Below are 26,792 nucleotides of genomic sequence, written 5' to 3'. Positions count from 1 at the left end.
CTTCCCCGTGGCGGGCTGTGCCTGGCAGAGCAGGCAAGTGCAGGCTGTGCTACCAGCCTAGGCTGCTCCAGCCCTGTCGCTATCAGACTGAGGAGTCGCCCTGGGAGCAGGTGGCGGCAATGCCTCGAGTCCTTTCAAGCTGCTGCTGCCAGGAATTCTGCTGGGCTGATGGTGGGGGTGGAGTGGGGAGCGGGGGTGGGGGCTGCCTCTGCCTGGTGGCATCTCCTCTAGCAGCTCCCACCTTTCCTCGAGCAGTTGCTGGCTTGAGAGGCAATATAAGCCAAATGGGAAAAAAGAAAGAAAACTGGACAGATAGACTCAATATTCTCTTATTCGCAAATAGATAGTGCCCTAGTATAGGACACTTGGGAGCGTGGCAGTACATATGGTCCAGAGGGCAGAAACAATGAGCACAAGGGTTGGTACATGTGCCTGGAGGTGCTACGTGTGACTCCTGTGTCTCCGGGGAAACATGCTCTCCATCTCCCAGAGCAGCACCAAGGAAGAGATTACCAGAGGAGAGAAGAGAGGCAGGGAAGAAGGGGACATGGGGACTCAGGCACACACTTCCCTTGAAAGCAGAAGTATAGGACACACCTGAAGGTGCAGAGAGGATCTACCCATATGACCTGCTCTGCATTGGGGATCAAAAAAGTCTGCTCCAGACGCAGGGAGGTTTCCCTGAAATCAGAACCCACGTTCCAAATGACTGGCCATGTGCTTCTAAGGCCCATCCCTAACTTGGGGAGGGCTATCGATAAGATTTCCCCCAAGAAACAGGTTCTATCATCTAATTTTTAACCATCTATATGATGGTTGGCATATTAACAAAATACATGTTTATAGAAACAATTTCCCTCCATATACTTAAATGGGGACAATTTTCTCTTTTTGTCTTGCTCAAAGAAAACCTGATTTTCAAGAGTCACAGAAACTAAACAAACATAATTGAACTGTACACACATATTCACTGCATCCAGGCCTGTTGAACAGATGCTGAGGAATTTTTGGTCTATTTTAAGAATATACTAAATGCACAATATGCATTACTCTCAAAGTTAGAGGGTCTCTCTGTCCCTGTCTCTCTCTGTCTCTCTCTGTCCTTGTCTCTCTCTCTCCCTCTCTGCCTCTCTTTCTCTGTTTTTTTGGGGGGCTACATCCAATAGTGCTCCGGGCTTATTCCTGACCCTGCACTCAAGGGTCACTCCTGGTGGTGTTCAGAGGACCATATGTGGCTATTAAATCTGGGCTGGTCACATGCCAGGCAAGAGTCTCACTTGTTAAACTGGTTTCTTTTTTGACAGCCACTAAAGGATTTTGGGGGAGATATAAATAATCTATATTATACTTGGTTGAGCTAAAATCCTTCCCTGAATGTGAAAGAAACACTGAGGACTAGAATCTCCAGCAGCAGACTTGGGCTAGAGAAGGGATTAATGAGCTCACAATAAATTTCTTAGTAAGAAAATAAATGTTTGAAACTATAAATAGATTGAATATGCATATATATACTTATTTGTACATATTTTTATGGTTACAGATATTGAACCTAGGACTTATATATGCAAGGGATGTAGAATATGTAAAAGTTTAGAAAATCAAAACTATTTGTGAACTAAATAAAAAAGAAAACAAATTAAGTGGAGGTTCACTACAACAGAAAGTTTTCTGAAGTACATTTGAATAATTACAGGGTCAAAAAGCATTAACATTTTGGGAGATGACAACTATTTCAATACAGAGAGCCCTAGGAAATGATCAGGAGACTCCAAAGAACAACATGTCTGTCAGAGGCACCAGCACTGGCGTCACAAGGTGCTCTGTTACCTTGTGGTAACACCAGAGTCACAGGATGAGTTACAAAACTCTTACATCTACAATGAACAAACATTTGCATTCTTTAGAATGGCTGCATTATCGTTTCGTCAGTTTTAGAAAACAGCCCAAACATCCTGTTTTGACTATATTTGGGACTTGGAAGCAGCTACAGACAACTGACAGAGAAGCAGAGGACAGGGCTTGTCTGGGGTCTCTCTGGTCTTCTGTCAGGCCAACTGTCTTCTCTTTTCGCCATCTTTGATTTATCTTAACAATGGTCAGAGGAGATAGGCATGTTCAGAACTGACACTGGGGGTGAAGGGAAGTCATTATAGACTAGGGAGACAAAAACAAATTCATTTCTGCCCAGTTTGGACAAAATTTCAATGATCTTAACATCTAGGTGGGTGACTCCAGCCACTGGCGCATGAGCTGGGGTCCCTACAGGGCCTTCTGGATACCCCTTACCTCGCTGGTTGTCCCAGGCATAAAGCTCCTTGATACCGAGCTCACTCAGGGACTTGGAGAGCTCCAGCTCCTCCCCATCGATGTTGTCCCTGAGGAGGACCACATTTTCCGGGCTGACCCCACACTTGGCGCAGATAGCTGGGAGAATGTTCTGGAGTGGAACTTCAGGGCTCACTCGCACCACGGCTTTTTGAGTTCGTAGGTAATTCACTACCAAACACACAGATTTCTGGAAGAACATGCCAGACATTAAAAAATTCGGTCAGAATCTTTTCTAACACACTCCTACTTGTTTTTTTTGTTTGTTTGTTTGTTCGTTTTTGGAGGACCCCAAGCTATGCTCATGACCTCCTTCTGGCTCTACACTCAGAGATCACTCAAGTGTGTATGTGGCATACATGACAAACACCTTACGAAATGAATCATCTCTACAGCCCTATTTTTAAGGAAAGCACTGTAGCACTGCACACTGTCATCCCATTGTTCATCGATTTGCTCGAGTGTGCACCAGTAACATCTAACATCTCCATTGTGAGACTTGTTGTTACTGTTTTTGACATATTAAATATGCCAGAGTAACTTTCTAGGCTCTGCCGTGTGGGCAGGATACTCTCGGTAGCTTGCTGGGCTCTCTGAGAGGGACGGAGGAATCGAACCCCAGTCGGCCATGTGCAAGGCAAACACCCTACCCGCTGTGCTATCGCTCCAGTCCTTTAAGGAAAGAAATTTTATTAAAAGGAGTGAGAGATATTGAAGAAATAATACTTGAATTGCATGCATCAGACTTGTGTTCAGTCTCCAACACTTCATTTGGTACCCTGAGCACCACCAGGAGTGACTCCTGACCAAAGAGCAAGAAGCAAGTCCTGAGCACCATAGGTTGTGCATCCAAAAGAGAAGAAAAAAAAGAGAGAGAAAAGAATGAGAGAAAAAACAATACCATCTAGATTCTAGAAAGTGGACTAGTGGCTTTTTCCAGTGAGTGACGAACTTCATTAAATAAAATAAAAGAATTACATGCCCAAAGTTGGGATGTGGGAAATTCCAGAGAGGATGTACTCAATTGCCTTTTCCAGACTTGAATCGTATATGGGAAGATTTTATGTAGCTTTACTTTTGTGAATGACATTTTATAAATGACACTGAATACATTGTGCCTAATGATGTCTTAGTCAACATCACACCCTAATATAATAATCCCGATAAATTGAGCCCAAGAGGTATCACAAGCTGTGTCACTTAAACTTGTATAAATGTATATTTTGATTGTGGCAAAGTATAAGCACATAGAATAATAGCCTTTCCATAGAATATCTTTTGCTATAGAATGTACTGCTATCAGTACAGGGGAAATGATGTCAAAAAAGGGATTACCATTTAAAATACAATACAATACTAATTTTCAAGGATTTCAACTAGAATTGGCCATAGGGCACTTACATTTGTTTCTAAAGGAAAATAGTTCAGAAATATTTTGAAAAAGGTCAATTTACAAATGTCTGGGAAGTACACATCAAATTTTTAAGAGGTCAAAATAAAATATGTGCATGTATAGTTAATATACATATTACAAAGGGTTACTAAGCTAGAAAATAGATATATAAATATGACAAGCAGTAATAGATATAATAATCAGAAAGGAAAATAATGAATTTGTCTAGGACTTACTCTAAATGAATGCAGATAAAACAACACATCAACAAAACCTACGATGCCAATGTAGCTGTTATGCTTTCAGATTTCATATGACCTCCTCTGATGGACCACATTATTCTAAGATGTTGGAGAAAGGATCCAATAAACATTAGTGGAAGAAAGATCGACTGAGGCAGACTGTGCAGTCTAAGTTCCTGAGTCCAGGAAATATACATATCTGAGGGATAAATATGGGGGCCAGGGATCTTCCTATTCTTCTCACTCAGGGTCACGTATAAACACTGAACTCTCCCACACTAGGGTTCTATGGAGAGCCAGACAAATCAGGGAAGCTATGGCATGTAAACAGGTTTGGTCTCCCTAGAACATCAATTTTAGAATAGAAAATTAGGAGAAAGATGAGACATGACACCAATTACATTAAGAACCCAAAGCTAGATCTGTCACACTGTCATCCCGCTGTTCATTGATTTGTTTGAGTACCAGTAACTATTGTGAGACTTGTTGTTACTGTTTTTGGCATATTGAATACGCCATGGGTAGCTTACCAGGCTCGGCCTTGCAGGTGGGATACTCTAGGTAGCTTGCTGGGAGGACTGGAGGAATTGAACCTGGGTTGGCAGCGTGCAAGGCAATGCCCTACCCACTGTATGCTTGGGCAGGTGATCATTTTTAAAAGCATAACAATTTAGAAGATATCCCACAGAATTGAAGGAATAAAATAGCACTGCTTTTACTTTGAGTTAAAAGATCCACAGTCAAGTCTTGTTTAAAAGTGTAAAAAGCAGCTAGAATTTTAATTCATCAATACCTGTGGTGTATTCGATATGCCAAAAACAGTAACAAGTCTCACAAAGGAGACATTACTGATTACTGGTGCCCACTCAAGCAAATCGATGAACAACAGGATGACGATGATGATGACAATAAATATATGAAATAAATCTAAAAATGATAAGATCTTCTCCAACTGCAGTGAGTTTCTAACATTGATTTCCTACCCCCAAATATATCTCCTCGCCACATTTTTTGTCTCTTTGGGAAGATGTTTATATATTCTGTTTCCTGGTATAGGATGCTCTCAAGCGCTGAACCGAGACCTCAAGACTAGTCCAATAGGGAAGCCACTGATTACATAGAGTAATTTAAACAAGAAGTAGTTACAATCTAAAGTTTCATTTTTCAATTATAGTAGCTGTATCTCACATGCTCAACAATGTCACATGGCCAGTGGCTATCACCCTCAAGCTGCAGAAAGCCTGCCCATTGTCACCTCTACAAAAAAAACTTTGAACAGAATAGCTCTGCACTAGATACATTTATATAACACAAAAGAGAGATAGTATAAAAATGAACATAATTCAGTTCTGAAAACCTTTATCTCCTAGGATAAACTCAGTGTAGAATCCAATTGTGCTTAGTGGATACAGAAACCTCATCTTTAACTATCTCCTGAGTTACTTGGCTGTGAGAGAATCCAGCTGCCTCCCCACATCACCTTAGCACCTTGACTACATATAGCTGCAGACATCCTGAGATGATGAAAGAGCCCAAGTCCACTGACCTCAGGTAGTCTGGATGGACCAGTCTTCACTTTCTCTTCAGGAACTTTTTCTCTTAGAAATATGGTGTGCACATCCAGAGTTCCAACTAAAGTATTTGGCTTAAAACTCAAAGGTTGTTGGGTGTCTGAAGACCAAATCTCCAGGGCATGGTGGGATGGATTCAGGTGGTTCTGGAGGCAAAGTTCAACCAGCAGATCCATCATTGCTTGGCTGAGGAAAAAACAAATAAAACAGAATTGTTGGAAATGTCTATACTTCTCTGTCTGTCTAGCTAGGGCATCATGGAAAGAATGAGCAAGCTGGTTGTGCTGCTGAAGGAAGGTAGTAATTCATTATACATAAAATGATTAATTTCTTACACATGAATGCAATTTAATTCCTTACACATGAATGTGTAGTTTGAGTATCTTAACATGCATTACTTATAACGCAACTTACTAAAAGAGCAACCAAAATCATCAAAATCATACTAGCTGGGGAAACACTTCCATTTCTTGTAGGATCTGAGAGTCTTCTGGCAAGGTTCAGAACAAGGCAACCTGATCCACGTAAGTTAAGATTGTCCTGCTCTCTGCAAACTCCAGGATTCTTTTTCATCTTTGAGACATCAGAAAATAAAGCTCCCCAGATCTTCCAAGCAACAGAACTATGGTTGTTGTATACTCCCAGGATGTCGAATGAGGAGTCAGGGACTAGACCATCAGGTGGCAGAGACACCACACATAACCCTAAGCATCAGAGGAGTCACCTGCATGAACACGATCATGGGTGAAATTGTATCCCCCAGAGTCATATGTAAAAGCCTAACCCTCAGTGGGACTGATAAGAAAGTGTGAGTCAGGTGTTAAAGGGGGCCTCTCTGTTCCTTCCTTTCTTTGCTAACTGAGTGTTGTCTCTTGATCCCTTCTCTAACTGTTGTTCCTCCCTCCCTTCTCTGATTGTTCAAAGGCCTTTATTCTGGCTGCATTCAAACTGGCTTTCCCCAACTTCAGTTCTCACTCAGCACTGGAGAAGTTGGATTGTACAGACCCTGGGGTCCTAGATTCAATAGGGGATTGTCAAGGTCCTAAAAGCTGCCGCCCTAACTCAATGCCTTCCTGGAGACAAAGCCAACACCTTGAGTGCAGAGTGACTAAAGGACAGAATAGGCTTGAGAAATGTGAATTAGCATAAATGAAGTGAACTCTCCTTCATTTTGAAGTTGGTGAGCTTTCTCCAAAATGTGGAGCATAAACTCTGTCTGCACTATTTTACAAACAACGGCGTTTGTAGTCTACTGTAGAGGGTCTCACAGCACAAAGAGGAAAACTGCAGGATTCTGAATTATATACTCTGCAAATGCTTATCTCTTTTAGCCATGGACTCCTTGGGTATATGGACCACTTGAAGATTATTTATGTACCCATAAAAAATAGCAGGTCAGGGGATGTTGTTCAGTGGTTGGGCACATGCCTGATGTGTGTGAGGCAATGTTCACCCCTCAGCAGTACAAAAAAAAAATCCTGTTTTTTTAAACATTTAATAAGGTTTAATGAAATAATTTTATTTCATTAAAAGGAATAAATTAATTTTGGTTAGGGGCTTTGTCTCTTCAAAGATCTTCTCTATCTGCACACCAATCAATAACTTTCCAGTAACCATGTGGGCAGGAGACATCAATTCTAAAGCTATGGTTGCATTATTTTGGGAGGAATGATCCCAAATACCAATTCTCATGTCTTAATCCTTGTGAGAACAGACAGGGACTTTTATGTTTAGAAATGAAAAATGAAGAAGGGAATTCACTGGTCATATGCAGAATGAAGACATCTGATTTGTCCACATTTCCCATAATTTTTTCAAACTCTGTGAACATCAGTGAATTAAATCTTACCCATAATTTTCATTATAAAATTTAAATGGCAACAAAAATGTAATTTCAGTTAGAATTTGAATACTGCCATTTTAATGTTAAATGTTGTACAGCTCTTTTCAATGTACCTGAATGAGTTCCACCACTATTCATTATTTTAAATATTTGAGGCAAATGACTTTTTCAAATTGATTTCATTTTATTAAAGACCTGTGATAAGCTTCAGGCCAATAATATTTCAACACCAATCCCACCACTAGTGTTAACTTCCCTCCACCAATGTTCCCACATTCCATCACCACTTCTGATCCTTGTTCATCTCTGCCTGTCAGCTTGACAGGCATGTTATAAAATTTCAGTGACTGCAGCTTAGACCTCATGTCTACTGTGGTTGAGTCTGTGTTTTAGATATACGGCTAAACCAGTCACCCCTATCACTAGTATAATTGAAGCCCTGACCTCTGTTAACCCATTACTTTTCATTCCCTCCCCCCATCCGACTTGATTTCTTTCCTTCTCCATGATGATCTCCCTTAATGCTGGGGTCAAGGGTGATCTAGGCACAACACTCCCCTTTGCTACAAAACATTTCCTCATCCAGTATTCTATGTACCACAGGTAAGTGAGATCATTCGTATCTTTCTTTTTCTGGCTTACTTCACTGAACATGCCATCTTCCAGTTCCAAACATGTTTCAGCAAATTGAATGATTTTATCATTCCTTGCAGCTGCATAGTATTCCATTTTGTTTGTATACCATATCTTTATAAGCCATGAATCTATCTTTGGACACCTAAGTTGATTCCATATCTTATCTATTGTATTGAGTGCAGCAATGAATAATGGTGTGCATTTGTCCTTTGGGAGTGATTTAATGTCCTGGAAATAGATACTCCAAAGTGGAACTGCTGAGACATCTAGCAGTTCAATTCTAAGCTTACTGAGAACTTTCCATACTGCTTCCTACTGGGATTGTACCAGAAAACATTTCTACCAGCAGTGGATGAGGGTTACTTTTTCACCACATCCTGCCAACACATATTGTTCCTACAATTTCTGATATGTGCCATTCTCACTGGTGTGAGATGGTATCTCATTGTCATCTTGATTTGGATTTCTCTGATGATAAGTGATGCTGAACATTTTTTTATGTGCCTAATGACTATTCACCTGTCTTCCTCTTAGAAGTATCTATTCAGGGCCGGAGCGATAGCACAGCGGGTAGGGCGTTTGTCTTGCACGCGGCCGACCCGGGTTCGATCCCCGGCATCCCATATGGTCCCCCAAGCACTGCCAGGAGTAATTCCTGAGTGCAAAGCCAGGAGTAACCCCTGAGCATCACTGGGTGTGACCCAAAAAGGAAAAAAAAAGTATCTATTCATGTCCTCTCCCCATTTTTTGGCTTTTGTTTTGTTGTTGATCTTTGTGAGTGTTTTATATATCCTGGATAAAAAACCTTTTCTGATGTATTAACTGCAAACATTTCCCCCATTCAGCTAGCTTTTAGTTTTAGCCTGTATTTCTATTGCCATGCAGAAGTTCTTAAATTTTATGTAGTCCCATTTCTTTTTTTTCCATTTTTTTTTTAATTTTGTTGCCTTTGCCAGTGGTATCAGATCACTGAAGACATAATACTTAACTGTAAGTTAAGAGCATGGCCATGGACAAATTCTGTCATGATCCAAAAAGTAATAACTAGATTCGGACCCTGCTAGAGTTAGGAATGATTAATCCGGCCTGAGCACTGTAGTTTGAGTCTGGTGAGATATCCCCAGGAGCGTTGATAGACACAAGCCTGATTGTGTCTATTACTGTGTCCATACAGACAATATTCAGAAGTAGAATTAAGATGTTAATTAAGTTGTGGGCCTAAGGAGAGGAAAAACACACCTTGAGTGTTGTTTTGCCCTTGTGGGCTACATGTTGTTTGCGCTTCCTGGGAGGGGCAGGGAGGCGTGGTTTGGGAGGTGTGGTCAAAGAAGAGGTGGTGAAGGTGGGGGCTGCGGCGATTGAGAGAGAAATGAGGAGAGTAGAGTTGGAGAGGGGCAGAGTGGGAGTTGCGGGCAAAGCGAGGGACAGAGTTGTGAGTGGGAAAGGGCAGAGACAGTTGCGGGCAGAGAGAGAGACAGTGGCAGAGTGACGGAGAGTGGCAGGACAGAGGTGAGACAGAGCGACGGGTGAGGTGCAGAAAGCTGCGGAGAAGCTGCGGAGACAGCGTGTTGGAGAAAGCGCTGTGAAGCAAGTTAGAGGGCTGGAGAGAGTTGAGAGAGGAAAGAGAGGGGAGGGAAGAGAGGGCAGGGAAGAGAGAGAGAGAAGAAAGATGACACAGTTTCCAGAGGCATATGGGACAAATAACGATTGCTCCAGTGATGCTTCCCACAGTGCCCCGGGTCTGACAGTTATACCCCAGCCAGAACTCAGCGCCCCCTACAGGGTGAGGCATGTACTCCCTAGCTTGAATTATTTCCCTGACCCAAGAGAATGTACTGAAAGTCTCATCCTAAGAGTGACGATTAGTGGTAATTACTGCTGTGATCATTTCACAATGTATACAACATGAATTGTTCCTTTGTATAACTGTAACTAATACAATATTAGTTAGGTCACTTATATCTCAACTTTTAAAAAGAACTAAGTCTTTTATATTACTTATTTTGTGTTTCTTGTATCTTGCTAAATACATACTGAGTTACCAGTACAAATAATAACAAAAAGTGGACCAAACAACATACTTATGATAAATATCAAACATGATATTAAAAATTCTATTAGTAATGAAACTTTCATACTGTGACTCAAGTATGTGCTCATATAACTGCATAATAGTGACATATGAAACACTGTATTTCATATCAAAAAGCTGGTGACAGTGGATCTTTCCATGTATATAGGGACTGGCCTGGCAAGACCTGCCCCATCCAAGTGTGCCTGCTGTGAGTGACAGAGGAACACAAGGCAACATGGGGCAACCGCCAGCGGTGTGTTACTTGCTCATCAGATCTACCTGGATAAGGTGGGAAGCGCAGGCTGGACACTGGTTCCATAAATTGTCCAGTACAACGATGGGAATTTATTTCTTAATCTAAACTTGATCCCTCTCCTTTGGAGAGCTGGCTACTGATGGCATTCACACCCCTCCAGGTCAGTGTGCAGGTAGGTGAGCACTGACCACTGCATTCTGGGGGCCCATCTTCTGCAGCTGCCGTGGGTCTGTGCACCTGCTTCCTCTGACCAAGCGGACCTTTTCAGTGCTGGTTTTTCTAAGCATCAGGAGGTCTGTGAGCACCAGTAAGCCACGTCAGTCCAAGGGGAAGACATCAGGCTGTGACCCCAGCACATCCTCAGATGTATAGCTCCATGGCCTCGGTCCAGAGAGACAAGGATCCACTCCTGTCCTCACTGGGCTGGGCCTGATGGCCTGCAGACTGCTCCCTGAAGCACGGGGATCTTACCTGCCACTGACCGTGCTCCTCTTCTGCAGCCCACTGGGCAGCACCACAGTGACCTCCTCCATGCTGTTCTGGAGCTGGTCCTTCCCAGAGAGCAGGGGGCTGGGGCCTGGAGACACGTCCCGGGTCGCTTTCTGTTCACTGTGCACATTTGGGGGTGTTGCTTTCCCCGGAGGGGGTGGAGCTCGAGCTTTTATCTTCCTCCTTGAAAAAGAACAATACCAAGAACTGATTAAAGAGGCAGCTCCAGCTGAGGATGATACGATGACGTGTTAATACAAAAAGCTTCTCAGTTCTTTACATAAATTCATCTCACAAGCATTCATCTCTCAGCAGAAATGACTCCTGAGTTGCATACCTGTTCAAAATAAGTATACTGACACTCCTCGATGATAAAATAAAATGGACAAATAAGAAAAAAAATAATGCATTTTTTTTTGTTTTTGAACCACATCCAGTGGTGGTATTCAGGGCTCACAACTGGTGGGCTTGGAGGACTATATGGGGTCCAGGAATCCATCCCAGCTCTACCAGATGTATTATCACTCCATCCCAGGAAGCAACTTTTAAAAGGCCATTTTCCTGACAAACGCCCACACCTGTCTTTCATAACTGGGGTGGCTCACTCAGTGATCTTTATAGATCAGAGGTGTGCCAACATTTGCTTGCACCAGCCTTTTCTGAATCATCTAGAGTGCTAAAAGAGTGTTAAAGATAACCATAAAGTTAGTCAACTGCAATATGGTCTGCCTCACTGAGGCATAAAACTGTCCCTTCTCTCTGGATCCATCCCTGGGAGAATGCTGGGGACACACCACGGTTTCTGGATTAGCCACTAGGCCAACAGACACAGGCTAATGCAGACGTGACCCAATGACAGTGACTTAGCACACAACATTTTCCTTTCTATGCTTCACTTTACTCTGAACTGCCTTTACTCTGAATTTCAAATTCACCATTAAAGAGAATTCTAAACACCTGAGAATGAGTCCAGCCAGTGGAGCACGTGCTTTTAGAAATACCTGTCTCCTCAGACTTTTCTTTATTGTTTAAATTTATTAATTTTTAATTAGTGAATCACCGTGAGGGTACAGTTACAGATTTATACATTTTTGTGCTCATGTTTCCCTCATACAAAGCTCGAGAACCCATTCCTTCACCAGTGCCCATTCTCCACCACCAATAAACCCAGCATCCCTCCTAACCTCCCCAATCCCATCTCCCCCCACCCCATCCTGCCACTGTGGCAGGGTATTCCTTTCTGTTCTCTCTAATTAGGTGTTGTGGTTTGCAATAAAGCTGTTGAGTGGCCACTGTGTTCAGTCTCTAGCCCACATTCAGCCCGCATCACCATTCCCCGCATGGCCTCCAACCGCATTATACTTGGTGATCCCTTCTCTTAGTTGCCCTCTCCCCAGCATGTGAGGCCAGCCTCCAAACCATGGAGTCAACCTCCTGGTCCTTATTTCTACTGCTCTTGGGTGTTAGTCTCCTACTCTGTTATTCTATATTCCACAGATGAGTGCAATCTTTCTATGTCTGTCTCTCTTTCTGACTCATTTCACTCAGCATGAAACTTTCCATGCCTATCCACTTATATGCAAAATTCATGGTCTCCTTTTTTCTAACAGCTGCATAGTATGACATTGTATAGATGTACCAAAGTTTCTACAAACAGTCATCTGTTCTAGGGTACTCGGGTTTTTTCCAGATTCTGGCAATTGTAAACAGTGCTGCAATGAACATATAAGTGCAGATGTCATTACGAATATACTTTTTTGCTTCTCTGGGATATATTCCCAGCAGTGGTATTGCTGGGTCAAATGGGAACTCAATTTCTAATTTTTTGAGAAGTGTCCATATTGTTTTCCAAAAGGGCTGAACCAGTCAGCATTCCCACCAGCAGTGTAGGAGGGTCCCTTTCTCCCCACATCCTCTACAACAGCGGTTGCTTTTGTTCTTTTGGATGTGTGCCAGTCTCTGTGGTGTGAGGTGGTATCTCGTGGTTGTTTTGATCTGCATCTCCCTGATGATTAGTGATGTAGAACACTTTTTCATGTGCCTTTTGGCCATTCATATCTCTTCCTTGGGAAAGTTTCTGTTCATTTCTTCACCCCATTTTCTGGTGGGGTTGGATGTTTTCTTCTTGAAGAGTTCAATCAGTGCTTTATATACCATTGATATCAACCCCTTATCTGATGGGTATTGTGTAAATATCCTTTCCCATTCTGTAGATAGTCTTGGTATTCTGGTCACTGTATCTTTTGCGGTGCAGAAGCTTTTTAGTTTAATGTAGTCCCATTTGTTGATCTCTGTTTCCACTTGGTTGGCCAGTTGCATGTTATCTTTGAAGATACCTTTATCTTCAATATCGTGGAGGGTTTTGCCGACCTTGTCTTCAATGTACCTTATGGTTTGTGGTCTGATGTTGAGGTCTTTAATCCATTTTGATCTGACTTTTGTGCATGGTGTCAGGTTGAGGTCTAAGCCCATTCTTTTGCATGTGGTTGTCCAGCTGTGCCAGTCCCATTTGTTAAAGAGGCTTTCCTTGCTCCACTTCACATCTCTTGCTTCCTTATCAAAGATTAGATGATCATACATTTGGGGTTGTGTGTAGGGATATTCCACCCTGTTCCATTGCTCTGTGGCTCTGCCTTTGTTCCAGATGGTTGATACAATTTATATTTTTCCGATTCTATTGTGGTACGTTCTGGGGCCCAGTACATGGTATATTTTAGAAAATGTTCCGTGTGCACTGGAAAAGAATGTGTATTCTTTCTTTTTGGGGTATAAAGCCCTGTATAGGTCTATTAGGCCTCTTTCTTCAGTTTCTTCTTTCAGAGTCAGTGTTTCCTTGCTGAGTTTTGTTCTTGTCGATCTATCTAGAGGTGATAAGGCGTTATTGAAGTCTCTGACTACTATTGTGCTGTTAGTGATGTCCTCCTTGAAGTCTTTTAGGAGTTGTTTTAAACATTTAGCCGGTTGTTCATTAGGAACGTACACATTAAAAGTGTGATTTCTTCCTGTTGTACATATCCCTTGATAAATAGAAAATGACCTTCGCTGTCCGTTTTAATCTTTTTCAACCTGAAATCTATGTTGTCAGATACTACGATGGCCACTCCAGCTTTTTTAAGGTAGTTATTTGCTTGCAGGATTGTTTTCCACACTTTGACTTTGAGTCTATGTTTAGTTTGTTCGTTCAGGTGTGTTTCTTGCAGGCAGCAGAATGTTGGTTTTAATTTCCGGATACATTTTGCCACTCTGTGACTCTTGATAGGTGCATTTAGGCCGTTGACATTGAGAGATATTATTGTCATGGGGTTTTGTGTCATCTTTCTGTGTGGTTTGTTGTTCTTATGGGGCTCCTCCTTGTCTTACAGTAGCCCCTTTAGACCTTCATTCAAGTTTGATTTTGAGTCCATGAAGTTCCTGAGCTGTTGTTTATCCGAGAAATAGTGTATGGTTCCTTTGAGTTTGAGTGAGAGTTTAGCCAGATAAAGTATTCTTGGTGAGGCACTCATTTCGTTGATTTTTTTCACTATGCCCCACCGTTGTCTTCGGGCTCGGAGGGTTTCCTCTGACAGGTCTGCTGTAAATCTGAGGGGTGCTCCTTTGTATGTGATTTCCTTCTTTGACCTTTCTGCTTGCAGAATTGTGTCTCTATCCCTAGCATCCGTCATTCTATGATATGCCTTGGAGTCTTTTTATTTGGGTCTCTTTTTGCTGGTACTCTTCGGACTCCTTGGATCTGGATGCCTGCCTTCCACAGCTCTGGGAATTTCTTAGCAATGATGTCTTTAACTGTGTTTTTTTCATTGGGATTACTTCCCTGTGCTTCTTGTACTCCAATGATTCTTATGTTGTTCCTCTTGAAGTCATCCCCCAGGACTCTGATTCGCTCTATAGCCATTTTGAGGTCTTTCGCCATCATTTGTTGTTGTCTATAAGCTTTCTGCAGCTCATCTTCCAGGTCGCTGATTCTGTCTTCGGCTGTAGTCATCCTACTGTTGAGGGCATCTACTGAGATTTTTAATTCATCTACCGATTCCTTTATTTGTGTGACTTCTGTTCGTATCTCTGAAATTTCTGCTCTCATTTCTTCCTGCATTTTCTTGTTAGACCATTCCAGTGCTTCATTCATATCCTCCCTTAATTTATTGGATGTCTGTTCCATGGTTGCTTGGAATACGTTGACTCTCCTCCAGATTTCCTCTCTCAATTGTTTATCTGAGAGGTCATAGATGTGAGTAGCCCCTGTTGATGTTTCTGGAATCTTTTCTTCTCTCTCTATTCGTGGAGGGGATTTTCGCTGCTTCTTCATATTGTTACGGAAGTGTAGAGTTGGAACTTTCTATTTATTCCTGTTCCCTCTCGTTGTGGGAAGGAGGGGCTCTGGTTGTCCTAAGCTTCCCTTATTCACTGATAGCTTTTATAAAGTTAGACTAAGCTAATGGGTATTTTGCATAAGTGGTTGAGATGACTAAAGTGATTTTCAAAGAAATAGACAATACCTATTGTGCTAAGGTAAAAAATAACTGCGACTGACAGGAGGCCACGCCCCCTGAGACCACGCCCACTGATATACAGGCCACGCCCCCAGTATCTTCATGGCGGGGTTGCAGTTTCTCTCAGGGCCGCGGAGCGCAGGGGGGCGTTCCTGGATGGTTACCTGGGCAGGACGTGTGAGTTGGGGCGGCGCTGGGGTTGACTGGCAGCGGCGGCAAAGTGGGGGTAGGGTCCAAAAGAGCCCAAGCCGACAGGACGCCGACTTGGGGGCAGTTTCTCACTCTCTTCTCAGACTTCAAGGAATGCTACTGACATTAACCCCAGTCCTAATAGGTATTTTATTTTAATATAAATATGCATATGTACATATATGTAAATACACACATCCTTATTTTTATATACCCACCTCCCTTTCCCCAGTGGACTCTAGCTAGACAATTCTCAAAGAGATAGGAAGAAAAAAAGAAAAGAGATAGGAAAAGCCTTAAATTCTGCTGAGCTGGTTTTTGGGGATTCTCTGATCTAAATTATCAGACATGCAAATTTCATTTCTAGAAATAGCTCCATGAGAATGCACTATGGGAAGTTTTAAAATTTTCAATACAACAAATTTATAATGGAAGTTTTATAATTTAATCATAGGTCAATGAGTCACAACTTCAATAAGTTAAGGTACTTTAGAAAAGAGGACTTAGACATTTCTGCATTTATAACCCTTTCCTACTTGAGAAATTTTTATGTGACACTGTGCACATAAGCATATAAAATATAGAAGTATAAAATAGCATGTAAATAAAATATTATAAAAATAATAAAAATAAGTTTTAAAGCAAAATTTTTAAGTTATAAGATCCTCTGACAGGGACTTAAGAAACTATGTGAGACTGAAGAGCTAGTACAGAGGTTGGGACACGTGTCTTGCTCATCTGAGCCTGACCTCAGTCTGGGTCATCTAGTGAGCATCAGAGGGGATGGCCCTGCTGGACCCTTGTCCCTCAGAATCTGAGCACCACCATAACCTCTACCATTGAACAACCCTGTGGGGCTGGATTAAAATCACCAGGCAGAGTCCCTCCTCCCTCCCCCAAACAATACTTAAGAGGGCCTCCCCACCCATATGCTTAAAAAAAGATCTAGAGTTAAGAATGATGCTAAAGCAGTACTAAATAAGCTTTATATTGATCCAAATATGCTAATGTGCCAAACTGCTCAATACAGATCTTTCACAAAACCAAATGTAAAAATCTTAATTTATTTTGTTAATTCTATTTTTAAGAGGATCATACCTTATAACAATAGATAAAAACAAAGTCTAGAAAAAGGGAAAAGATATGGCAATAAAAACATCTCAATGATGTTTACTCTGCATATATTATTTTAACACATTTAAATTTATAATATTATTAATATTCTATTATTTTTAATTATAGCTTTATTTATCTCATGCTTTTATTTTGCTTTTAACTTGTATACATTCCACACCAACTTCTGCCATTTTTGTTTATTTGTGTGTTTTGGTCATGGACCACACTCAGCTGTATTCAGGGCAACTCTTGGAGGGATTTAGGGGTCACTCCAAGCAGTGACAAACCACAAAGTAGCAGGAATGGAACCCAAGGTTCTCACAAGCAAAGCAGACACCTCTCAGACCTTTGCTCTGCCTCCTAGTGTTTTCTAATTTTTCTCTATCACATGTATATATAATATTTTTTCTTTTTCTCTTTTTGGCTTCTCTTGGGGGATCACACCCAGTGATGCTCAGGGGTTACTCCTGGCTCTGCACTCAGGACTTATTTCTGGTGGTGCTTGGGGAGGGGGGGGTGCGGGGGCAGGAATCAAACCTGGGTCAGCCACGTGCAAGGCAAATGCCTTCCTCGCTGTAGTATAAATCTAACCCCATATAAAACACTTTTAAAGGAAAGTAGTAATTTTAAAATGTGGGGAGATAAAAAGGGAAATGGCCCAGAGGGCAAGAACACATACTTGCCCGTGGGAGCTAGGGGTCTGGATCTCTGGCACTGCATGGACCCCCGAGAACCATGCAGGGGAGTAGCTCCCAAGTACTGGCAGGTATCAAAACCTCATCCCAGTAAAACATGGGGGAAATAGAGCAAATGAACTTTCAGTGAGTTCACAAACTACTGCCACTGATGTCAGTGGTTAAAACTAGATGTAGATGTGGCATATAGATCTTATTCTTGGGTACATAAAATGTATTCTTTTTTTCCTTGTTGAACATCATGTATCTGTATCATGATTTTTATTTGCATTCTGTATTTGTGGCACCATGGTGCCAACACCAATGCCAGGGCCTAAAATTCACAAGGCAACTCCTTTCCACTGGGCTAGCTCCCTGAACCCCATTTGCACTTTTTTTCACGGCATTCATTCATTTATTGTTCACTGTAATCCTCTAGTAAGGTACTGCTTCTTTACAGACAAGAAGCAGGCATGGCATAGTTTTACAAAATTACAGAGCGAAGGAAATATCAAGGTAAAGAAGTAGAGTTGCTGCATACTTCCAACAGCAATGGACCAAAGACTAGAAGCCCAGTCTCTGAGCTGCCACTAGACTGCCCAAGGCTTTTCAGAAGATAACCAGCATCAATATTGCCATTTTCAGACATGTAGGAGCTCAACATTCATTTCCAGAAACCAACAAAGTTGGGCTTGACCTCAGAGGTGATTCCTGGGCTCATGAAGGCAGCACTGAGGTGCAAGACAGACAGGGAGGCGGAAGTACTCTCTCCTAGCCCCTTTCCCACATAAACCATGTCCTCCCCCTCTCCCCCTCATCAGCCTGTCGTGTGGTCTCCGTCCACTCTCTCTGCCCAAGCTACCTCCAGACTTCACACCTGTGCAAGGCAGCCTCCTCCTGTAAGCCAGCTCCTGCCCAGCTTAGCTAACCTGCTCACACCTGGATGCACACTTAGGATGTGCTGACCAGGCCCTCATGGCTGTCCCCATGTTCCTCCTCCAGGCACAGGATAAAGATGGACGTATGTGAAGGCATATGTGCATATTTACATTACGCAGCACAGCGACAACTGAAAGACACAGTTTACACAATGTGTATTTCTAGCTTTTTTTTATTAATAACACGTCCTGAACCATATCACAGTAAAGTGGCCCGTGTGTGTCCACTAGGCTCCAGGCCCACCCATTGATGCTCTCTGAAGGGCTGGACTAACCTGCAATCCTGCACCACTCTACACTGCCCCACTCAGCTGCCAACAGGCCCTGATAAAGCTAGCATAACCTACACTCCTTTCCCTGCGGGCACTCTCTGCCCTGGACTTCCATCCCTTAAAAACACAGCTGAACTGGGGACAAGGATGGCAGGAAATGTACACTGGTGAACAGACAGGATCTGGAACATTGTATGACTAAAACTCAATCATGAACTGTAGCACTGTAGGACTGTTGTCCCATTGTTCATTGATTTGCTCGAGCGGGCACCAGTAACATCTCCATTGTGAGACTTGTTACTGTTTTTGGCATATCTAATATGCCACAGATAGCTTGCCAGGCTCTGCCGTGCCGGCGGGATACTCTCAGTAGCTTGCCGGGCTCTCTGAGAGGAATGGAGAAATCGAACCCAGGTCAGCCACATGCAAGGCAAACGCCTACCCGATGTGCTATTGCTCCAGTCCAAAACCCAATCATGAACACTTTGTAAATGTGCATCTCATGTTTGGATACACTTTTACTCTGCATATTTTTTATTAGCTGCAAATTATTTGCATATCCCTCAGTGGGAAAGGGAAACTCTGAAGGGGTGGAAGCTGGGGACACCCTCTGCACTAAAACTGATATCAAGTGATCTTTATTCCTCTGATTAGATTCACAGACACCTGGGCCCTTCAAAAACGTCTCCCTCAATGCTGTCTGGTTTCAAATGGCATCTTCAGCCCTTTCTTGTTGCTGGCCAGCACCTAAATTGCACAATGATCCAAAGACTGGCAATACTAATAGTAGTGGTGGTAGACCAGTGATTTTCAATCTTTCTACGTGTGCAGAGTAGCGCTGGGCCATGGGACTGGTACTTGAAAACAACTGGTTTAAAGGACAACATGTGAGAGGTGGTTCAATGAACTAGAGCACATACTTTGCATCCAAGAAGCCAAGATCCCATCTCTGGCATTGAATAGTCCCCCAAGCACTGTTATGACCCTTGGCACCAAGCCGGGACCAGCCCCTCGGCACAGGTGTGGCTCCTAACCTAAATAAACAGAGAAAAATGTGTGTCTCATGGTAATTCAATTTAAAAGAAAAACTGCTGAAAATTAGAACTTCTGGCACAACTTCAGCACACCAAGCTTCAGTACATGGAGGGTAATGATCAGGGCTCTCATCCTGGTGCTCAAGACACCAGTTGTCACCAACTAGTCAATGAATATTAAAGTGTGGGATCGCAGCCATGGATTACAATGTCTTTTTAGAATAAAGGCCTCCATTTAAAACAAAAATGGTAGATGGTTTTAGTTGTGAATTTTTTGTATCACCATTTAATGAAAGAAACTTACATATTATAAAAACTGCATATAAAATATAACTGAGTTTTTATTTCATCAGAAAACTTGCATATTTTAAGTACACATGAAAAAGTTTCAACTGATAACAAATGACTGAAGTATCTGCGGCTTTGGAGGCCCCTGTGCTCACCTGGGGTGCAGAGCCCTTGGCAGGCCAGGGCCTCACATACCCCGCCCTCGTCATCCTACTGGAACAGTCTAGGTCTCTTCCTCCTTCAGGTATTATTTAACATCAGAAGAAGGTCACAAATCTCATATTAAATCTAATTTGCTCAATGGTTAGCACAGTTTTTCATATTTAAAAGTACTTACTGATGACAGTGTTGACAAAGGTAAAATTAAAGTTCAAGCCTGAAGGAGGAGACTTACAAATGCCTTGAGAAAGAGTGGATTTGTAAAATCTTGAGACAGGAATAAAATGGAGGAATTGCAATATTATTGGGATTTTTAGGCTCTGATTCTAGCTTGAGGCTCAATACAGGCCAAGAGAGGTCATCATAAGCAGCTGGGTTTAGATGCATTGAGTTTGAGACACTGTGACGTGAGAGAATGAACTATTTACTTGGTGAGACACCAAAGATCCTAGTCTCAGGATATTTCAGTTGCTTTGTTCTGAACATTAGTTTTCTAACCAGTGACAGCAGGATTTGGACTGTAAAGGTCTGTCTCTTTTACTTCTAATACCCCAAATCACAAAACCTATAATCCAAAGCTACAGCTGTTAGAGTTAATTAAATTTAAGTAGGAAGGATAGTCATTGTCAAAAGCCAGCATAGAGTAGGAAATTCTATTAAGGAGATGAAGATATTGGAACTTCTATACATGCTTGTTAGGAATATAAAATATGGTGTGAACACTACAGGAAACAAAATAGTTTTTTTTTTCAAGAAATTACAATATAAACTACCAGCTATTCCTAATCTGACTAGCATTGTAGCACTGCTGTTCCATTGTTCATTGATTTTCTCAAGCGGGCACCAGTAACGTCTCCATTGTGAGACTCGTTGTTACTGTTTTTGGCATATCGAATATGCGAATATGCCATGGGTAGCTGGCCAGGTTCTGCCATGTGGGCAGGATACTCTTGGTAGCTTGCCAGGCTATAAGAAAAAAACTTCAGGTATTTGTATATTTATGTTTGCAGCAGCATTATTTACAACAGTCAAAAGGTGGGACAGACTAAGTACTCACCAAAGATAACCAGATTTTTTAAAACTAGAGCAAAAGCAAATCATAGAAATACTTACAGACTTATAAAGGTCATTCTGATAAAAACTGTAATATGTTTTTGAAATATGCCTTGAGGACATTATGCTAAGTACATAAGTCAGACAAACAAAGGCAAATATGATTCCATCTGTGTGAGGCACGAGGATCAGTTAGATTAACAGAAATAGAAAGAGAAAGGCAGGTGCCAGGCACTGGGAGATAGGAGACAGGGAGTTATTTAATGGGGCAGAGTTTCCATTTCCGAAGGTGAAGAGTTTAGGTGATTTGTTGCACAATGATGTGAATGCACTTAGCAGTGAACTGTTCCACAGGAAAGGTTGGTGTGAGGTGGGAGAGAGAATTCAACTGGTTCAGAGCATAGTTTACATGAGGGAGAACGAGGTTCCATCCCTGGCACCACATGGTCCCTCAACATCACCAAGGATAACTCTGAGCACAGATCCAAGAGCACCACTGAATCTGGGTCCAAAAATAATTTTATTTTTTAAAAAAAAGAGCAGCAGGATAAAGTCCATTATATCACTCCATTACACTTAGTGAGGATTAAATGTTTCCCTACTGATTTTACTGGTTTGTATTTGCAAGCCTTTTCCTCAACACTGGCATCTGTCCCATTCAATCTCTTGGCTTCACCTTGCTCTGTCCCCACCGCTGGAAGCTCTTCTGCTGAGGGTACATGACAGTCCTGAGACTGACAAAGGGGAAGGCTGAAGCGCCTGAGAAGGTTGTCGGCGACTGGGCCCTGACACAGGAGGTACATGCTAGGAGGAGCCCGGGAGAGCGGCCGAGTCAGATGAACTCTGCCCCCGAGTGGAGAGTACAGAGGCCCCTCCATTGCCCTGAGCCTTGCTCTGCCTGTCAAGGAAGCTCCGGAACTGTGGGGCTGGGCTGGCCCTGCCGCAGCCCCCCAAGTGGATGGACATTTTAAGCTCCTCTAAGTGGGCACTGCCCCAGGGAGCAGGGGCACGGCCCCAGAGCTCCTCCTCCAGGAAGGCCTCCTGAGCCTGACGGTCTCACCCCCAGCCCTGAAGTGGCTCCCCTTGGGAAGGCGTGCGCAGGTTGATTCAACATGGCAAAGTATGTGGCAGCTGACCATAGGGGCTGGGACGGCAGGAACCACGTGGGTGCCACGCGCAGCAGGCTAATGGTTACCTTCCTGTGCCAGCCAGAGCAGGGACGGAATGAGTCACAGGGCACAAGACTCATTTACCAACCCTGCCTGCTCCAGCTGAAGCGCTGGGCGTGTCCTGGCACACACAATTAAAGAAACTGAAAATGCACAGAGAAAACCATCCTTGGCATTTTGAAGTTATCCACTTTGCCACGGCCAGTTCATGAGGGGTGGGTGGCGGGTCCTAGGAACCTCAGCCTCCGCTCACTGCAGTTCAATGCCTGGACCCCCGTCCTGACCAGGAAAGTCACCAGCATCTCCTGGGCCACACAGCTGCTGGCACCAGAGCCCGCTGGAGACAGCCAAATGACCGCTGGCCCCCAGGCTGGAGGACCCCAGAACAGGACCAATGGGCAGGCCTGTACCTCCACGCCCCAGTGGCAGCGGCAGGAACTCCACTGAATACTCTGTCTCCCCAGCTCCTCCTCAGAGAGTGCTGGGCACTTCAATCAGGTGTGAGGCAGCGACACTCCATGGCACACCCCCACTCAGCCATCCTGCCTGCCCTTCAGAGAGCCCCACCCCGATGAAAAGTAACTCAAACTGGACTAAATGTCTTAACAGCTGACCTCAATCCATGAATTATACTTAGAGGAAAAACCACAGGCAGTGCCTTTCACGACACTGAATCCAGAGCATTTTAAATGACTAAATTCCACTGACTAAGCAATGAAAAGCAAAGATAATGTGACTATTTTAGAAAACTGCACGGGGTGCCAATTACTTGGGGAGGGATCCTCTTTTAAAAGAAAACTGTTCAAATATGGAGAATTCTCAGTAAAGTCAGAATCGAACTACCATGTGACCTAGCAGTTCCACTTTTGCGTATCTATCCCCAGGACATTAAATCTCAAAAGAACATACGCACACCATTTTTCATTGCTGAACTCAGTACAATAGTTTAGAATGGAATCACCCTAGATGTCCAGTTACAGATGAATGGATATGGAGATGTAGTATATGATCCATACACTACATGGATCATACATGGTCCATGGAACGCTGTCCCATAGGATGCTGTCTTGTTTGCCAAGGCATCGAAAATCAGATGGGCCAGACATGTAATGCAATTTAGAGATGACCTCTGGACTAGAGCTGTTACTGACTGGATTCTACAGGATGTCAAAAGAACGCCTAGCCGCCCACCTACGAGATAGTCAGACTTCTTCATCAAGACCCTGAACAAATATGGTTTGAGACTCTTTCTGTTCCTGGAGTGAGTAGATACCATTGGGCTACACTAGCATGTGATAGGGATGAATGGAGATGCTACTGGCGCCCACTCGAGCAAATTGATGAGCAACAGGATGACAAGTGATATAAGTGATTATATATATATATATATGATATATATATGTATATATATGGGGACATATCCATAAGCCACTTTTAACTGGTGCCAGATAATTTCCTCATTGGCCACCCTCCAGAACCCATGGCTGCTTCTTCCAGAAGGGAGCATAAAATGAGGCCCCCATAACCATGCCACCAGACTCTGCACTTGGGGTTCCCCAAAGGGGGCGGCTGAGAGCCCTCCCCACCCCAAGGGACCCAGCCTTGGCAGCCAACCTCCACTACCCCACCGCTGCCACGCTCCAGGCCACTTTCCACATGCTCAGGCTGAGCCTCCCGCATGAGTGAACGTATTCCTGGACACATCATCATAAAGGAAAATATCTATCTATATATATGCCTTTTGAAGTGCCTGTCAAGCTACCGAGAGTATCCTGCCCACACGAAAGAGCCTGGCAAGCTTCCCGTGGCAAATTCAATATGCCAAATACAGTAACAAATAACAGGTATAATTCCCCTGACCTTGAAAGAGCCTCCAATCATTGGGAAAAATCGAGTAAGGAGAGGCTGCTAAAATCTCGGGGCTGGGACTAATGGAGATGTTACTGGCGCCCACTCAAGTAAACTGATGAAAACTGGAATGACAGTGATATACATATAAATGTATACACACACACAATGTAAACAGTAAGTTTTTAAATCTTCAGTCGCTAGCTATGGCACCTTCCCTTTCTCCCTCCAGTGCTGTGAGAGCAAGTGACTAAGCACATCACTCTGCACCCCAGGGGCCCGGCTCCTTCCACACAGGCCACATCTGCTCCAAGCCACAGCCCACATTAGTGCTTCAGAGGAATCTACCCTCAAGACCAGTGAAGAGCTGCACAGCGTTAGTGTATCAAAAACAAGCGCATCCATTTTATTGGAAAAACATTGGATTTCTGAGTATAGTTTCCCTTTGATGAAAGTAGGTGAAACAGTTGGTACAAGGGCAGCAGAGACACCAGGGTGGGATTAACCCTCACAACTCTCCATGTGCAGACGACAAAGCCCAGAAGGACCATTGCTCTGTCACCCGTGAAAGCAGGAGTGAGGGGATAGGGAAGCACAGATGGCAGGTTCCAGAAAGTTCTAGAAAGTTTTGGAATAGTTCACATAGGATCAGAACTAGACATGGAGTGACATCATCATTTGTTAGGCAAAGTTCCTGCGAAGTGGAGAAGCCACATAATTTCTATCTAGATGGCTCTCTGTTTGTGCCCAGCTGGTAGATTCTGCAGCACTGCCATTTCAGAACATAATACACATTTGTCATCAAAACCCTGTGGCCACTGCCTTTGTCCTTTGAATGAGCCACCCCTCTGGGCCTGCGTGAGCAGGCACCCACCTTCGACTCCATCCTTCCTCACCAGCCTTGATCCCCAACTCTCCTGCTGTGCCTCGTGCACACTCTTCCCTCACAGCATCTGTTACATCCCCCAAGTCTCAACGAGAAACATGTGTCCTCTAGTAAGCACCTGCTCAAATTCCCAGTAAAGCCACATTTTCCCAGGAGAGCATCTTTGAAAATATTTTTAATTTATTTTTTAATTGAATCAGAGTGAGATACATTTACAAAGTTGTTCACGATTGGATTTAAGTCACATCAACAGTGACCATTTCTCATCACCAATGTCCCCAGTTTCCCTCGCACATGAGCTGATGTCCCCTAATGTGCAATCAGAGGTCGTGATTTGTCTGATTATGACCAGTCATGACTCTAGACTTAAACTCCAAGGAAACAGGGGCCAAGACTTCCTAGTTCAACACCAAAGAGTAACTCAATAACCACCTGGATTGTGAATGAGTGAGTGACCAAACCTGTCCTTGCTTGGTATTCAACTGCCAAAGAGTGGGCATGTAACAATTCACACTATGTCTTGCAGAAGACGAAAGAATGCTCCTGAGGCAGACTGGGCTGCGAGAGACGAGTGGGCTACACACTGAGTCCAGTCCAGATCCCATGTCTCTAAATGCATCAACAGGGTCCTAGTGAATGCGGGTCTGGGGAAGCTTCCAGTCATTCAGCATAGTGAGACTGGCTCTCCTAGAGCCTGGCTGAGCACCATCAGAATGAGCACTGCTTACCAGTCTTCCTCTCCTGCACTACCACTTGAACAAAAGTATTAATTCTCTTAATAGGAGTCTCCAAGACATAATTAACATAAACTATCTGTAAAACTAAATTCTACAACTCTTTTAGTGAACCCTATGGCCAGCCACGGTGGTACACTTTGTGCAAGCTCAACCCTCACAGCTTCACCTGACAGGGTTGTTTCTGTTTTACAGATACTGACTATTCAGCAGGTTGACTCATGGCTTCCTTAGATTTTTTCACGTGCAACCTCTTTTTGCAACACTGGACATGTGCTGCCAGAAATAGCTCGCATTCACTACTTTTTAAATTTTGAATTCATTTTGTTCACTGCACATTAGGAAACTTTCCACTGTGTCAATTTGGTTTCAGTCCCCATATTCAGTCACTCGTGCACCTTTGGGGTTACAACTCACACTGGCAGAAGCTAGGCATTACATGGCAGTTCCATTCTAAGTTTCCCGAGATCTCTCCATACTGTTTTCAACAGGGGTAGTATCAAGATTCCAGTGATGAGAGTCCCTCTTTCACCACATCCCTGCCAATAAATATTGTTCCCATTTTTTGTTTGTTTGTTTTTGCAGAAGCTACACCTGGTGATGCTCAGGGGTTACTCCTGGCTCTCCTGAGTCACTCCTGGATGACTCAGGAATCATTCCTGGTGGTGCTCAGGGGTTCATATGGGATAGTACTGGGGATCAAACCTGAACTGGCTGCATGTAAGGCAAGTGCCTTACCCACTGTACTACCTCTCTGGTCCCTGTTCTCACTATTTTTGATATTTGCCATCCTCACTGGTGTAAGATATCTCATTGTCATCTTCATTTGGATTTCCCTGATGATAAGTGATGCTAAGCATGTTTTCATGTACTTATTGTTCATTTTCTCTATTTGACAGAGTTTTTGGTTTTTGTTGTAGTTGATCTTTGTGAATACTTTATCTACCCGGATATCAACTCTTTATCTGATGTACTGAATGTATTTTTTCCTATTAAGTTAGCTGGGCTTTTTTTTTTTTTTTTTTTTTTTTTTTTTGCGATCCATTCTACTTTTGGGCATCTACCCCCAGGACAAAGCAACAACATAACCCTTTCACACAAAAGGACATATGCACA

At 43.1% G+C, this 26,792-nt stretch overlaps 1 protein-coding gene across 2 annotated transcripts in view; it reads right to left on the bottom strand.

Moving 5' to 3' along the window:
- COBL (cordon-bleu WH2 repeat protein) overlaps positions 1-26,792 on the bottom strand; it is a 287,608-nt gene that overhangs the window by 173,196 nt on the left and 87,620 nt on the right. For both annotated transcript variants that reach the window (XM_055126472.1, XM_055126473.1), the window contains exons 2-4: positions 10,812-11,012; positions 5,507-5,717; positions 2,287-2,515 (exon numbers count right to left, since the gene is read on the bottom strand). In XM_055126472.1, the coding sequence (XP_054982447.1) occupies positions 2,287-2,515; positions 5,507-5,717; positions 10,812-11,012 (641 nt within the window). The remainder of the gene's footprint in view (positions 1-2,286; positions 2,516-5,506; positions 5,718-10,811; positions 11,013-26,792) is intronic.

The sequence above is a fragment of the Sorex araneus genome, chromosome 2 (genome assembly GCF_027595985.1).
Source record: "Sorex araneus isolate mSorAra2 chromosome 2, mSorAra2.pri, whole genome shotgun sequence".
Taxonomy (NCBI): Eukaryota; Metazoa; Chordata; class Mammalia; order Eulipotyphla; family Soricidae; genus Sorex; species Sorex araneus.
The sequence above is the reverse complement of the archived record's forward strand: the minus strand, read 5'-3'. Positions and strand labels throughout refer to the sequence as shown.